At 42.5% G+C, this 14,619-nt stretch overlaps 1 protein-coding gene across 4 annotated transcripts in view; it reads right to left on the reverse strand.

Annotated features, from left to right (window-relative positions):
• The window catches only part of CFAP52 (cilia and flagella associated protein 52), a 41,688-nt gene that overhangs the window by 11,652 nt on the left and 15,417 nt on the right, over positions 1–14,619 (reverse strand). For 3 of the 4 annotated variants that reach the window (XM_072821145.1, XM_072821142.1, XM_072821144.1), the window contains exons 6-9: positions 14,079–14,195; positions 10,283–10,383; positions 7,234–7,404; positions 282–430 (exon numbers count right to left, since the gene is read on the reverse strand). In XM_072821145.1, the coding sequence (XP_072677246.1) occupies positions 282–430; positions 7,234–7,404; positions 10,283–10,383; positions 14,079–14,195 (538 nt within the window). The remainder of the gene's footprint in view (positions 1–281; positions 431–7,233; positions 7,405–10,282; positions 10,384–14,078; positions 14,196–14,619) is intronic. The other variant, XM_072821143.1, reaches the window with a different exon arrangement.

Below are 14,619 nucleotides of genomic sequence, written 5' to 3' on the forward strand. Positions count from 1 at the left end.
CTCACCAAGGCTTCAAAATCCATCTGGTAATAGAATGACTAAATTCTCTTATGAAAGGGAAAGCCACACACTATACGCAGCAATGTCGGGGGCAGGGAAATTGCTTTCTGGTCCTTCTGAGCTCAGAAAGTCTCCTAGCTGGAAGGGAACTCCACAGAGAGGCTGGACTGGAAGCAATGGGAGGCCACTCCAGGTTGTCCATATGGAGAGGCCAGTAGAAAGAACAAAGGTCCAAAGCCACCACCCAAGCCCACGGCAAAGCCCAAGGATGTCAACATTACCCGAGATGATGCTCTTGCCATCTTTCATGAAATCGATGCCGTGGCAGGTCATGTTGGGCACAGTGATCCGCAGCAGCTCCCTGTTGGACAGCGTGTGCCACACTCGGATGTCTTTCTTGGCACAGGTGGCAAACAGCTCGGCGGTGCCACTGCAAAGGAGCCACCGTGAGAATAAAGAGGTGCAGCCACACAAGACACACACTGATTCTTAGGTGCACACTTGACTCTCAGATGTTACCGCGCCGGGATCGGGAACATCAAGTATCTCAAAGCCTGATGGCCTTACAGAAACCTTGTGTAAGATGGCATTCAACGCCCAGAAGTCATCTGTGGATCATCTCTTGCAGCCCTTTGCCCGGAGGAGACAGGTTGAGACAAAGGTGCTCGGGAGGGAAATGCCAATTTCAAAGTCTTTAAGTGTCCTGGTTGACTGGAGATCAAATAGGTCTGTGAGATGTTGATATTAAGAGACACTAAACAAACTCTTCCTGACAATAGTCATCATAATTTCAAAGAGAAAAAAGACACAGGTGCTAGAGTTTATGTTTGCAGATAACCTGGAGCAGTACTTTGCTTGATTGTGAGAAAATATGAGCTTCTGGACAAGGAAGCGAAGCCCAGAGTAGTCGGTCTATTTTTTTTTAAACGATTTTATTTATTTTTTTAATTTTTTTTAAAATTTATTTATGATAGTCACACACACACACACACACACAGAGAGGCAGAGACACAGGCAGAGGGAGAAGCAGGCTCCATGCACCGGGAGCCCGACGTGGGATTCGATCCCGGGTCTCCAGGATCGCGCCCTGGGCCAAAGGCAGGCGTCAAACCGCTGCACCACCCAGGGATCCCCGATTTTATTTATTTATTTAAGAGAGAGAGAGAGAAAGAAAGAGCACTAGCAGGGGGAGGAGCAGAGGGAGAGGGAGAAGCAGATTCTTCACTGAGCAGGGAGCCTAATGCAGGGCTCAATCCCAGGACCCCAAGATCATGACCTGAGCTGAAGTAGGACACTTCACTGACTGAGCCACCCGGGTACCCCCTGCTTTTTTAAAAGACAACTTGTAAATAAAGTGAAAAATACTATTACATCAAAAACTACAGGCTATTTCAATTTGGATAAGAAAAAGGAGTAATACTCGAGTATAATAAAGCCCAGCTGCTTAATAAATATGAATTTATAGCTACAGTCTCTGTGGAGGTTGAACTAACTTTTAGATGTAAATGCTTCTCAAGAAATGTCTACATTTCATCAAAGGCACATTCAGGACAAGAGCTCATATTTTAAGACCATCTCTCTTTGGAATTAATAGAAAAATAAATGGATCTTTTTCCATAGATTTAGCTTTGGGGCTCAAAGAGAAATAATTATAATGCTGGACTAGTTACCTAGAAAAAATGTGGGCTGGAATGGGATGAGGAGATGCAGCTGCTTGCCAGACAGTCCTGAGTAACACAGATCAAATCAAGCCAACTTTAGAGGATAATATTTATTTAAAATAAGAGAGGCTTTATATAAGACACTGCCTTCAGTGAAGGACCCCCTCCTGTGGGGAAAGTGAGCTTTTATTTATTTTTATTTTTTAAAAGACTTTATTTATTCATGGGAGACACGGAGAGAGGCAGAGACACAGGCAGATGGAGAAGCAGGCTCCCTGCAGGGAGCCTGATGCGTAACTCGATCCCAGGACCCCGGGATCACACCTTGAGCTGAAGGCAGACGCTCGACCCCTGAGAACCCCCAGGTCTCCCAGGAAAGTGAGCTTTTAAAGAGGCATGTGGACTCCTCATGAAAGTCAAATATCATGGATTTGAGCACACCTAGAGAACTTTCCAAACTCTCCCTACCCTTGACGGATGGTCTACTTCTTCAGGAATCTAGTTCAGACATGAACTTTTCCAGTAGTAGACTGTCCCTAGTTTAGGATCTGAAAGGATAAATTCCAGGAAAAAAAAAAACCAAACTGATCAGATCAAGATGGCTCCCTGGGCCCACATATCTCCCACCTAAAATCCTGTGAAATGAAGAGACGGATGCAGATGCCAGAGACAGGGGTAGAGGTAGAGGTAGATACAGGGAAGCAGGAACAGATTACCATCAAATTGACCAGAAACATTGAGGACCAAGAGAAACCAGCCAGATAAAACCTGCGGACAGACAGAACCAGAGGGAAACACAAAGTATCAAAATCAGGAGGAGGGGGTAGCTCTTGTGATGTTGTAGGCACCAAGTGGTCACACAAACCTTCCTGCAGATGGCAAGCAGAAGCACTAAACAGGGTCAACAACGAGAACCTAAAATCCTAAAGATGCTGAAAGCGTTTAAAAGTAAGCAGAAACCTGGGAGCAGTTGTTCTTGTAAAAGTGCAAGTGGGAAGGGTTAAGAATCATGACCGTGTTGCTGGCTAATCCAAGGATGCCCCTGACTCCCACAGCTGCGGGGGCCACGGAAAAGCAGTGCCAGGTAAACTGTTTAAAGACGTGTTAACAGAGTCGAGGGCTGAAAAATGTATTTATTTAAAAAAAGATTTTACTTATTTATATGACAGAGAGAGAGAGAGCATGAGCAGGGAGGGAGGGGCAGAGGGAGACGGAGAAGCAGACGCCCCACTGAGCAGGGAGCCTGATGCAGGGACTCGATCTCAGGACCCCGGGATCATGACCTGAGCCAAAGGCAGATGCTTAACCTACTGAGCCACCCAGGCACCCCAAGGGCTGGAAAATTTAAAGAGGGAAATCCTGGCAGCAAGAGATCTACCTAAATTCAAATTATAAACATTGCCTAAATTCCCATCTGACAGCTAAAGTCTATGTGCATGGGAGAAAATCCAAGAGGAGGAAAAAGCAGACACAGACCAGAGAGGACTCTTCTTTTTAAAAAAATTCTATTGATCTTTTTTTTTTTATTTTTTTAGGATCCTATTTTTGAAGACAGAGCTACATGGGATCAATCTGAGCGGGTGGTATTTTGTTTTTTTTTTTGTTTGTTTGTTTGGTTGTTTTTTTTTTTTTTTTTTTGGACTTTTTAACTGAATACATTCATCAACTGGGTTCAGCTTGCAAGGCAGAAAGCTGGACCTTACAGGCTAAAAATATCAGAAGCCAGGACCTGAGGTCCTAAGAACAGCTGAGAATTAAGAGGAAATCTCTAGAAGCAAGGAAACCATGGGGAGGATGAGCTTCATCTCTGCACAAATCCTTGGGTGAATGCTAAGTTCTGCAAGCATGCAGGAGTACCCAGAACCTGTATATGAAAGCTACAGTGGGAAGCCATAAGACTGTCAGCTGCTGCATTCTGTGAGAAGGACAAAATTTGCAGGTTGAGTCCAGGCCAATAATCCTCAGAGAACACCAGGGAATTCAGAGTTAGTACAATGTATTATCTATCATGCTGAGTTTTCAATGAAAAGTAAGCAGATATGCAAAGAAATAGGAAAATATTATTTGGGGAACAGACAATCAAAAGATCAAGGTGTTGGAAAGACTTCAAAGCAACTAATTTAAAATATATTCAAAGTATTAAAGGAAACTATAATATTAGGGCGCCTGGGTGGCTCAGCAGGTTAGGCACTTGCCTCCAGCTCAGGTCATGATCTCAGGGGCCTGGGATCAAGCCCAGTATCAGGCTCCCTGCTTAGCAAGGAGTCTGCTTCTCTCTCTGCTCCTTACCCGGCTTGCGGTTTCTTGTGCTCTCTCTCTTAAATAAATAAATAAAATCTTAATTTAAAAAAATTAGGGGGGGGGATCCCTTGGTGGCTCTGCGGTTTAGTGCCTGCCTTCAGTCCAGGGCGTGATCCTGGGGACCCGGGATCGAGTCCCACGTCAGGCTCCCTGCATGGAGCCTGCTTCTCCCTCTGCCTGTGTCTCTGCCTCTCTCTCTCTCTCTCTCTCATGAATAAATAAAATCTTTAAAAATATAAAAAATAAAAAAATAAAAAATTTAGGGGCACCCAGGTGGCTCAGTTGGTTAAGTGTCTGTCTTCAGCTCAAGTCAGGATCCCAGGGTCCTGGGATTGAGCACAGTGTCAGGCTCCCTGCTCAGTGGGAAGCTTGCTTTTCCCTTTCCTCCTTGTTCATGCTCTCACTATCTCTGTCTCTCACTCTCTCTCAAATAAACAAATAAAATATTTAAAAATGTAAAGGAAACTATGATACCAATGAATTAACAGACAGGCAATATCTAGAAAGAACTAGAAACAATATCATAATCATAAATTATTATATCAAATATACATACTTATGACTTAAAGATTGATAAATAACAAACAATACCATGAATAGTTTCCAAGTCATGTGAAGTCAGGGAGGGGAAGGTACAACCACAAAACATGATCACGACACAACACAAGACAAGAAAAGGAGACACAGGGACTCTAGGGTGGCTCAATCGTTGAACGTCTGCTTTGGGCTCAGGTCATGATCCTGGGGTCCTGGGATTGAGTCCTGCATTGGGCTCCTGCAGGGGAGCCTGCTTCTCCCTCTGCTTGTGTCTCTGCCTCTCTCTCTGTGCCTCTCATGAATAAATACATAAAATCTTAAAAAAAAAAAGGAGACACAAAAAGAAGAAACATACTATATAGAAAATATCTATAAACTCATTAGATAGAAATAAGCACAAGTGGATTAAATTCTATGAAAAGACCAAGGCTGGCCTAAAACAATACAAAAAGAGACATAGTTTCTTTTGCTACAGTGCATGTCTCTAACATGTATTATTAGCTCATATGCAATAGGCAAATAGGCACGTGATAGCAGAATGTTGCAGAAGTCGTTTTGGTTTTTTCCCAATAGATTAATGCCTTGGCACATGAAGGACTAGTAGCTGAAAAAAATGTACATTAACTGAATCCGCAAGGAAAGGAAAAATGCAGTCCTTTGCGGGATGCTGGTGTACCCCATGTTCTTCCTCTTCGTTCAGTTTTCTCCGTAGCTCAGCAGGGAGATGGAGGAGAGAGCAAAGCAGGAATGGGTAGTAACCCTGGATAGATTTCTTTTTGGGATCATGGAATGTTCCAGAATTAGATTATGATGATAGCCTCACAACTCTGTAAATGTGAACAAACAGACAAGCAAATACAAAACAAAAGAACAACCCACATTGAGTTGTGAACTCTAAATGGGTAAACTTTATGGCATGTAAATTATATTTTAATAAAGCTGTTTCACAAAAAAGAAAAACAAGAAAAAAGGAGATGGGCGGGGGCTGGGGGGAGAAGAGGTACAAACCCTGAGTAGGTCAGTAACTAAGTAAGTATTTGAAGAGATAGTTAAAAATTGACTCTTAGAGAAGGCCCCCCAGGGCCAAGTAATTTTACAGATTGATTCTACTGAGCTCCTTAGGAAAAGAGGAAAACACTTGATGGGATGAGCACTGGGTATTACACTATATATTGGCAAATTGAATTTAAATTTAAAAAATATTAAAAAAAAAAGAAAAAGAGGAAAAAAGTAAGATGAAAAGAAAATGACCAACCAAATCTCAAAAAAGATCACCCTGGTGGGAAGCACCAGCTGTTTTCAATATGAGAAACATATAAGGGCACTTGGGCAGCTCAGCTGGTGAAACATCCATTTCTTGGTTTCGACTCAGGTCATGATCTCAGGGTAGTGAGATGGAGCCCCATGTTGGGCTCTGCACTCAGCGGGGAGTCTGCTTGAGATTCTGTCTCTCTCTCCCTCTGCCCCTCCCACTCATGCTCTCTTTCTCTAAAATAAATAAGTAAAAAAAATTAAATAAATAAATAAATACAATAAATAAGTAAATCTTTAAAAAAAAAAAAAAAGTAATTGCGATGACTCAGGGAACCCAAATACATTTCATGATCTTAAGGATTGAGTTTCTAAAGGGAGTCTCACCACCCATAAAACAACGATTCTGAGCTTTGTAAATTCAAGTCACATACTGTGGAAGGTCAGAGCAAAAACTGTCCCATCAAGTTCGTGGGGTGAATGCCACCGAAGATAAAATATGTTTCAAAAGCAAATAATGGCAAACCATGACTTGACTATTTTTTTTTATATCAAAACTGCTGATGGTTGTTTGCTTCATTTGTATCATGTAGGATTTACCAAGAATTCCAGAAGATTACTGAGTGGTCCAGAAGACCTCTTGTGTCCACCACCATTAAGTGTGCCAAGTCTAGAAGACCCAAGAGGTATAAACAAATGACTTGAAAGAAGTTTGGGAAAAAGGCACTACTGGGGCACCTGGGTGGCTCAGTTGGTTAAATGTCTACCTTCAGCCCAGGTTATGATCCTGGGGTCCTGGAATTGAGTCCCATGTCAGGCTTCCTGCTTAGCAGGGAGCCTGCTTCTCCCTTTCCCTCTACTCCTCCCCCTGCTTGTGCTCTATTTCTCTCTCTCTCTCGTTGTCAAATAAATAAATAAAAATCTAGAAAGAAAGAAAGAAAAAAAGAAAGAAAGAAAGAAAGAAAGAAAGAAAGAAAGAAAGAAAGAAAGAAAGAAAAAGGAAGGAAGGAAGGAAGGAAAGAAGGAAGGAAGGAAGGAAGGAAGGAAGGAAGGAAGGAAGGAAGGAAGGAAGGAAGGAAGGAAGGGCAGGCAAGTGGGAATTAGTAAGCTTTTTCCAGACAGTACTGGGGAAACAGAAAAGTTTCCGTGATAAGTTTATTAGAAGAGCCAACATTCTAAAGAAGCCCAAATTTGAACTGTGAAAACTAATGTAGCTGCTGGGTGAAGGCAATAGGTATAACCAGTGTTAAAAATAATTATCAACATCAGTATTATATTTCCAATTATTATAATTAATATTAGATCATAAATGTTATTAAAATAACTGACCAGCATTGAAAAATTTGAGGACAAAAAATAATAATTATATTAGTACATGTTGAAAAGGCATTAATGAGATAAAATCAAATTTCTTGGCACACTGCATCAGACCTCCATGTTTTCACTGAGTGTGGGAGCCAAAATACTTTGCTCTTCTACTTACAATGGAAAGATAATGTCCTCAACAGCTTCAAAGTGACAAGTTGCAATGAGAGTCTCTTTGAAATCCGTGAAGTTGATACGATAAATATGTGATTCTTCTGTTCCTACAAAAAACTGGTGTCCTTCCCCTCGAAGTGTGATAGAAGTGATGCCACCTTGTAACTGGACTTTCCTTTATGGAGAAGCAGAAAGGTGAAGTAGATTCACTCCATCAGTTGAGTACTTGTTACAGAGGATACAAATCTGGCATATGACCTAGGACATGCCTTCAGGGAGGGGACGCAATTGGAAAGTCAGGAGTGACTCACAATAGTGGGTGCCCATGGTCAGCAGAGGGAAAGGCCAGCAGGGTTTACAGTAGTTTGGGGGGCTTCCTCGGTGAGAGAGAGTCTAAAATGGGTTGTGGAACGTAGGCAGGATCTGGACAGAAGGAACATTCCAGGAAGGCAATGGGCACAAACGATTGTGGCAATTAAGTACTTCATTAATTCCATTTCTGAGAAATAATCCCACAATTGGGAGGGAAAACCTTTATGTCAAAGGAGGTTATTATAACTAATGAAAAGAGTACAAAGTTGGAAACAACCTAAATATCCAATTGCAATGCAACGGTGAAATCATCTATGGGACAGCAGGCAACTTCTTAAGATATTGGCCAATTAAAGCATGTTTCAAAGATTCTGTATGTTTTACCACAGTTTTTTTTTTTTTTGTAATTTACCACAGTAGTTTTTTAAAAGATATTAATGTTGAGAATGTTTATGACATTTGCCTTAAGTAAAAATAAATCAGAATATATTTTGTACACAGGGAAGTACAGTGATTTTAAAATGTATACGAAGAAATCAAGACAAGAATAAATAACAAAACATTAATAGTGGCTGTCTTCGCCCAACTTCAGGGACTCTTGTCTCTTCATCCACATTTCAAATCCTACTGCTTCCCAAATGTGTCAGGAGTGTGAACTTTACCAAAAAACAAAAAAAGCATATACATGAACAAGTCCCTAAAAACCCAACCTTGCTCTGCAACTAATTTAGTTTTGACAGTAAGAATGCAGTGGAGATTCTTGTGCAAGGGATCAGTGTGGGACGGGTAATACTTTACAAAGATCCTTTTGTTGGTGGGATGCAGAATGGTTAATGAAGAAAGGACTGACCCCAAGTCACATCCTGGCTCCTTCACTAACTAGATAGAGCTCTCTGACCCTGGATAAATTGTCAGAAATCTCCTAGCTTCGCTTCACTTGACCACAGAATAATTTCTCCTTCGTAGGGTCGTGGTGAGGATTAGAGATAATGTACATGAGGCCATGGAGGGCAGCCATTAGAAATACTGGCTATTGGCATCTGGGCTCTCTAGAAGACAAAGTGAAGCCCAGGGCTCTGGGGGCAAGGCCAAGGGTCCCTGAGCTTCAGCAGTCTGCTTCATCATAACTACTTCCTGACTTCTCATGGGAGCAACTTTCTCCATCCACAAAAAACCAAGGAGGCAGAAATCACAGCATCCAATGGGAGTACATGCTATCACACTAGGTTAGTTTGGAGATGCATACAGCACAAACCCTGTAATAACTTCCTTGAATTAATCATCCTTATGACAGTGGGAACATTTGTATATTCAGGACAAGGTATTTGAAAATTAGGGGGTGAATTTTTTATACTCACTCCACATATCCAGAGTCTAATCAACTCTGCTCTTTAGTAGCCTCCTTCTCTTATTCCCCTTCACCCAGACACAGACCTCGTCCAAATGCATTCCCAAGAAGACCTATCCAGAGCACTGAGTTTAAAATTACAAACTTGGGGGTACCTGGGGGGCTCAGTGGTTGAGCATCTGCCTTTGGCTCAGGGCTTGATTCTAGGGTCCCGGGATCAAGTTCCGCATCAGGCTCCCCAGAGGGAAACTGCTTCTCCCTCTGCCTGTGTCTCTGCCTCTTTCTCTATGTCTCTCATGAATAAATAAATAAAATCTTTTTTTAAAATTTTTTTTTAATTTATTTATGATAGGCACACAGAGAGAGAGAGAGAGGCAGAGACACAGGCAGAGGGAGAAGCAGGCTCCATGCACCGGGAGCCTGACGTGGGATTCGATCCCAGATCTCCAGGATCGCGCCCTGGGCCAAAGGCAGGCGCTAAACTGCTGCGCCACCCAGGGATCCCAATAAATAAAATCTTAAAAAAAAAAAAAAAAAACTTGCGTTCAAATGAATTAACCATGAGAATAGTGCCTGACACATAAGAGGTACCCACTGCATAATAAATTTCACTGAATAAACAAATTTTGAAGGTTTTGAGATTTGAGGTTATTTCTTGGATTTTTTCTTCTTTTTTGAGAAAGAGTGCACGCACATGGGAGGGGGAGAGAGAGAGAGGATCTTAAGCAGGGTCCATGTATAACACCAAGTCAGATGGGGGGGGGCTCGATCTCACCACCTTGAGATCATGACCTGAGCTGAAATCAAGAGTTGGACACTCAAACAACCGAGTCACCCAGGCGCCCCTGCTGGATATCTTTATAACAGCATCTTATTTCCTCTGTTATGATTCAGATTTATAAATGAAATAATAATTAATGTACTTATTAGAAGGGCAATGTCCCCTTGGGTAGTCGTGGACTACTTCGGTTTGATTCAACATAAGCTATTGTCTTTTCATTGGCAAAGAAATAATCTATTGTGATTCCAACCACTCATTTTAACAGTAAGATTAAATTCTTTAACCAAATATCACTTTGGCGGGATCCCTGGGTGGCGCAGCGGTTTGGCGCCTGCCTTTGGCCCAGGGCGCGATCCTGGAGACCCGGGATTGAATCCCACATCGGGCTCCCGGTGCATGGAGCCTGCTTCTCCCTCTGCCTGTGTCTCTGCCCCTCTCTCTCTCTCTCTCTCTCTCTGTGACTATCATAAATAAATTTAAAAAAATGAAAAAAAAAACAAAACAAAAAACAAATATCACTTTGGCAATTATTGCCAAGTAGTTACTGGCTTTAAGCAGACTTCCTTCTGGTGGGTCCTTCCCCATTCCAACCCCGTGGAGTCTGGAACTTACTTGATAGGTTTGTAGCTGGGGCTTTTACAGAAGATCAGCAATCCGGCTCCGGAACCCACCAACAAACCCCCCATCTTCAGGCACCTGATGGCAGACACTCCCTAAGGGGTAGAAACAGCACTGAGAGAAAAGCCAGATGGTTTCATCGTTAAGAATCAGTGTGTGGGGGCACCTGAGTGGCTTCGTCAGTTAAGTGTCTTTCTTCGGCTTAGGTCATGATCCTGGGGTCCTGGGATAGAGCCCTGGTCAATGGGGAACCTGCCACTCCCCCTGTGTGTGCTTGCTCGCTCACTCTCTCTTTCAAATAAAGAAATAAATAAAATATTTTTAAATTAAAAAAAGAATCAGTGTGTGAGCTGACACACATGTAACAGACATGGGGCATTGCAAAGGACAGGTCAATGCTGCCACGTGTTGCCTGGACAAAACACATGAAGGTATCACCTGTGACATACCCCTAGGCTGGCCACAGGGCTCAGTGCCAAGAATGAGCTCTCCTGGTCCTTCAAGGAGCAAGCCTGCTTCATCAGACTTCCTCCCTTTAAAACCACCTGTGCATTTTGAATGTATTAAAAATTAACACTTTTTATCTATCTATTGGAATGAAGTTACAGCAGAAGGTATAATAAGCGCGGGCAACATTAGTTCCACAGTGGCTACTGTTTACACCAGAAGTTAATTCTTATACTGCAAGGAGATCATTTTAACATCCAAGGAAAGCACTAAGAACCCTTATTGTTTGGTGACTATATTTTCTGAACTAAAGCATGCAGTATATAGTATATAGTCTTACCAATAATAGACGTAGTTAAATTCAAAGCCATCTTGAAAGTGTGGGGAAATATGATGGTCATTTTATAGCCCCCACTATGAAGTTCTAATTTTATTTTATTGTATTTTTTAAGGACTTTTAAAAAAGATTTTATTTATTTACTCATGAGAGACACAGAAAGAGAGAGGCAGAGACATAGGCAGAGGGAGAAGCAGGATCCATGCAGGAAGCCCAGTGTGGGACTCGATCCTGGGACTCCGGGATCACACCCTAGGCCGAAAGCAGATGCTCAACCGCTGAGCCACCCAGGGATCCCCTGTATTTTTTTTAAGGATTTTATTTATTTATTTGAAAGAGAGTGAGCAAGAGAGAGAGCAGGGGAGGAGCAAAGGGAGAGGGAGAAACAGACCCTCCACTGAGCAGGAAGCCTGACATGGGGCTCGATCTCAGGACTCTGGGATCGTGACCTGAGCCAAAAGCAGATGATTAACCAACTGAGCCACCCAGGAGCCCCACAATGTTTCATTTTAAAGCTTTCAGTAATAATACAGCTAATGACTTTACAGGCACAGCCTAATAAACTTTAACAAACTTTACAAAATAAATATTATGTCTTTTCAAGTTACACTAAATTGAGTTAGCCTATTCTGGTTCAAAATGCATTTTATGTTTGAGAAGAGAAAGCAAGACTCAAGAATGTTAAGGCACAGAGCAGAATTATGGGCTCCCCTGTCCTGCCCACCACCTTCATCTCCCAAAATGCTACAGCAGGACAATGGGATAAATGCCCAGCCCATGAGGAGACAACCCTGGAGTGAGGATTCTTAGCATGTGTTGGGGGACTTAGGGAAGCAAGGGATAAAGCATTCAACAGAGCCTCAGAGTTACCTATGTGTGATTTCTAAATAAACTTTTGAAATTATAAGCAGGTTCTGAAGCCAGGCTGCATGAGTTCAAATTTCAGCTCTGCTACTGATTAACCATGAGATCTTGAATAGTATGTGACTCAGTGTCCTCATCTGTGATGCAGGGATGAAAATGGTACCTATCTCATCAGACTGTTGAGGACCAAATGGGGTAATACAAAGAAGGTGCTTTGCTCCGTGTCCAATATGCCAACATTTAGGGATCCTGTACTGTTTTTAATATTAGTATTATGACCACCATCATCTTAGGCTTACCAGGTCCGTTAGAAACGATTCCAACCCCTTTACCCTTCTAACCATAGAGTGGCCATTTAAGTAGAGTTTCAAAATGGGTAACAGCCCAAGGTCACATAATATTCCAACCAAATGTCTTCAGCGATATCTCCTATCCTTTCATCCCCTAAGAATTATTTTCTTTCCACTTGCATAAGTGGTTCCACTTGGAACCACTGCTTTGTGGAATTTACCATCAGGCCTAAATGCCTAAATGGCTTAGGAGTTAAAGTATTCACAGTACCCCCATCAATGGCACTTAAGTACCAACAACTTGGGGAACACTAAGATGGCCAGCATCTATTTTTGGGAAAGGCATTTAGATCCCAAGTGCTGTAGGGGGAAGGTGTCAAAAATAGGCAGATTGGTATTTTTCACATAGTGTTAAATGGAGCCCTTTGGAAGTATCTCAGGAGGTGGAAATGGCAGGGCTCTGAGCCTTGCCCTCCCTTTAACTGGGCTGCTTTGCTTTTATCTGTTTCATATCCTGGAATTCCCCTCCTAAAAATAACTTGGAAAACAATGTCTAGACTATACCTCGATCTCCGGTGGGATTATTTCTAAGCCTTTCTCTATCCATACTATAGCGTTCTCTCATTCTTATGCATACTCTTAAAAGCTTGAACATTAAATGATGAGTGTGATTAAGTAAACTCTAACATCTTCCCTGGGCATGTGGTGCAAGATTTCAAGTCTTCTGGGGAATATCTGCTAAGTGGGAAAGCATCTAAGCTGAAAACCATCTGTTCTATTATCAGACATGCGATAGGCAGGTGCAGAACCTAGCACAAGCTCTCAAATTCAAAGGTTAGTGGAAACAGCCCTTGTAACTTTCTGCAGGTCCTGGAAATAGCAGCTCTTATTTTGTGAGACTACCCTCTGATCATAGATTTTTTTCTTTTAAATATTGAAGTCTTTCTGGATTTTTAATCAGAATTGTTAGGAACTCTGCAAATATAAATAATACACATTTTCTAGGTCTTGCTCATGACTTACAATGCTGGCTGAAGCTAAACTCTAAGATCTGGTTATTAGAGGGGTGGCTGGGGGGCTCAGTTGGTGAAGTGTCTGCCTTCAGCTTAGGTCATGATCTCCAGGTCCTGGGATCGAGCCCCACAGCAGGCTCCCTTCTCAGTGGGGAGTCTGCTTCTCCTTCTCCCTCTACCCTTCCCTATCCTGCTTGTGGGCGCGCTCTCTCTCTCTCTCTCAAATCAATAAATAAAATCATTTTTAAAATAACCTACTTATTGACTAGGACGAAAATTACATATGTATGTATGTGTATATCCGGTGTTATAGATCAAAAAGCATATTTCTTTTATATATGGTAACAGGGCTGTCAAAATTCTGGCACCAGTATGGGTACAAATCAGAACCACAGGCCCGGTGCTTGAAAAATGTAAAAAACGTGTGGTCTGATTCCCTAACTGGGGACACCGAGGAAGTTTGCTCTACATATGAACCAGAGATGAGGGCTCAGAGAAGTCAATGCACCTTGCAAATTTTGGTGTGGCCCTGGGTACAACACAGCCTTCTTCTTTTTTCCACAGACTTTTTTTTTTTAAGATTTTATTTATTTATTCATGAGAGACACACAGAGAGAGGCAGAGATACAGGCAGAGGGAGAAGCAGAGGGAGCCCAATGAGGGACTCGATCCCAGAACCCCCGGGGGTCACAACCTGAGCCAAAGGCATATGCTTACCACTAAGCAACCCAGGTGCCCCTTTTTCCCACAGACTCTTGACATAGGTCTATGCTGCCAGTGGAGGGAAGAAATCACCAGAAAAGAGCAGGGCAGGACAGATGCTGGCGGTCTCTACTTACCAGACTGAATTTGTCCTTCACAGGCCCAGTGTCTGCCAGCAGTTTGGTCCTTGGGTTCATTTTCAGAATATCTCCAGTTGTGGTGCCAAGGAAGAAAAAGCTATCATCGTCAGCTATCTGGGGATCAGAGACAAAAAGGGTGCTAAAGATCTGTGTTTTCTCAGTGATGCCCAATAGCTCCCATCAGGGATGGGACAAACTTTCTCTGAGGCCCCATTGGACATCTGACCTACAAAGGTGCCCATGGCTACCTCAGTCTCTATGGACTCTAAGATGGGTAAGAACAGCTCTGAGGGGGGCAGAATCAAAGCCAACCTCAGAACCAGGAGAAAGGTTAGACTCCAGCTAGCCTATGCATTTCACTGGAAGACTCTGTGTCTGGTGTTAGATACGCATGTGTACATATCCTGCCAGTTCTGGTTCTGGAGACACCACCTCAGAGTGCCTAGGATGAAGATTTACTCCTCCAAGGAGAACATGTGTTTGCTTTATCTCCTATTTTCCAAAGTCTATCTGCGTATGACAATGATGTGTTAAATAA

This window comes from Canis lupus, chromosome 3, assembly GCF_048164855.1.
Source record: "Canis lupus baileyi chromosome 3, mCanLup2.hap1, whole genome shotgun sequence".
NCBI classification, from domain to species: domain Eukaryota; kingdom Metazoa; phylum Chordata; class Mammalia; order Carnivora; family Canidae; genus Canis; species Canis lupus.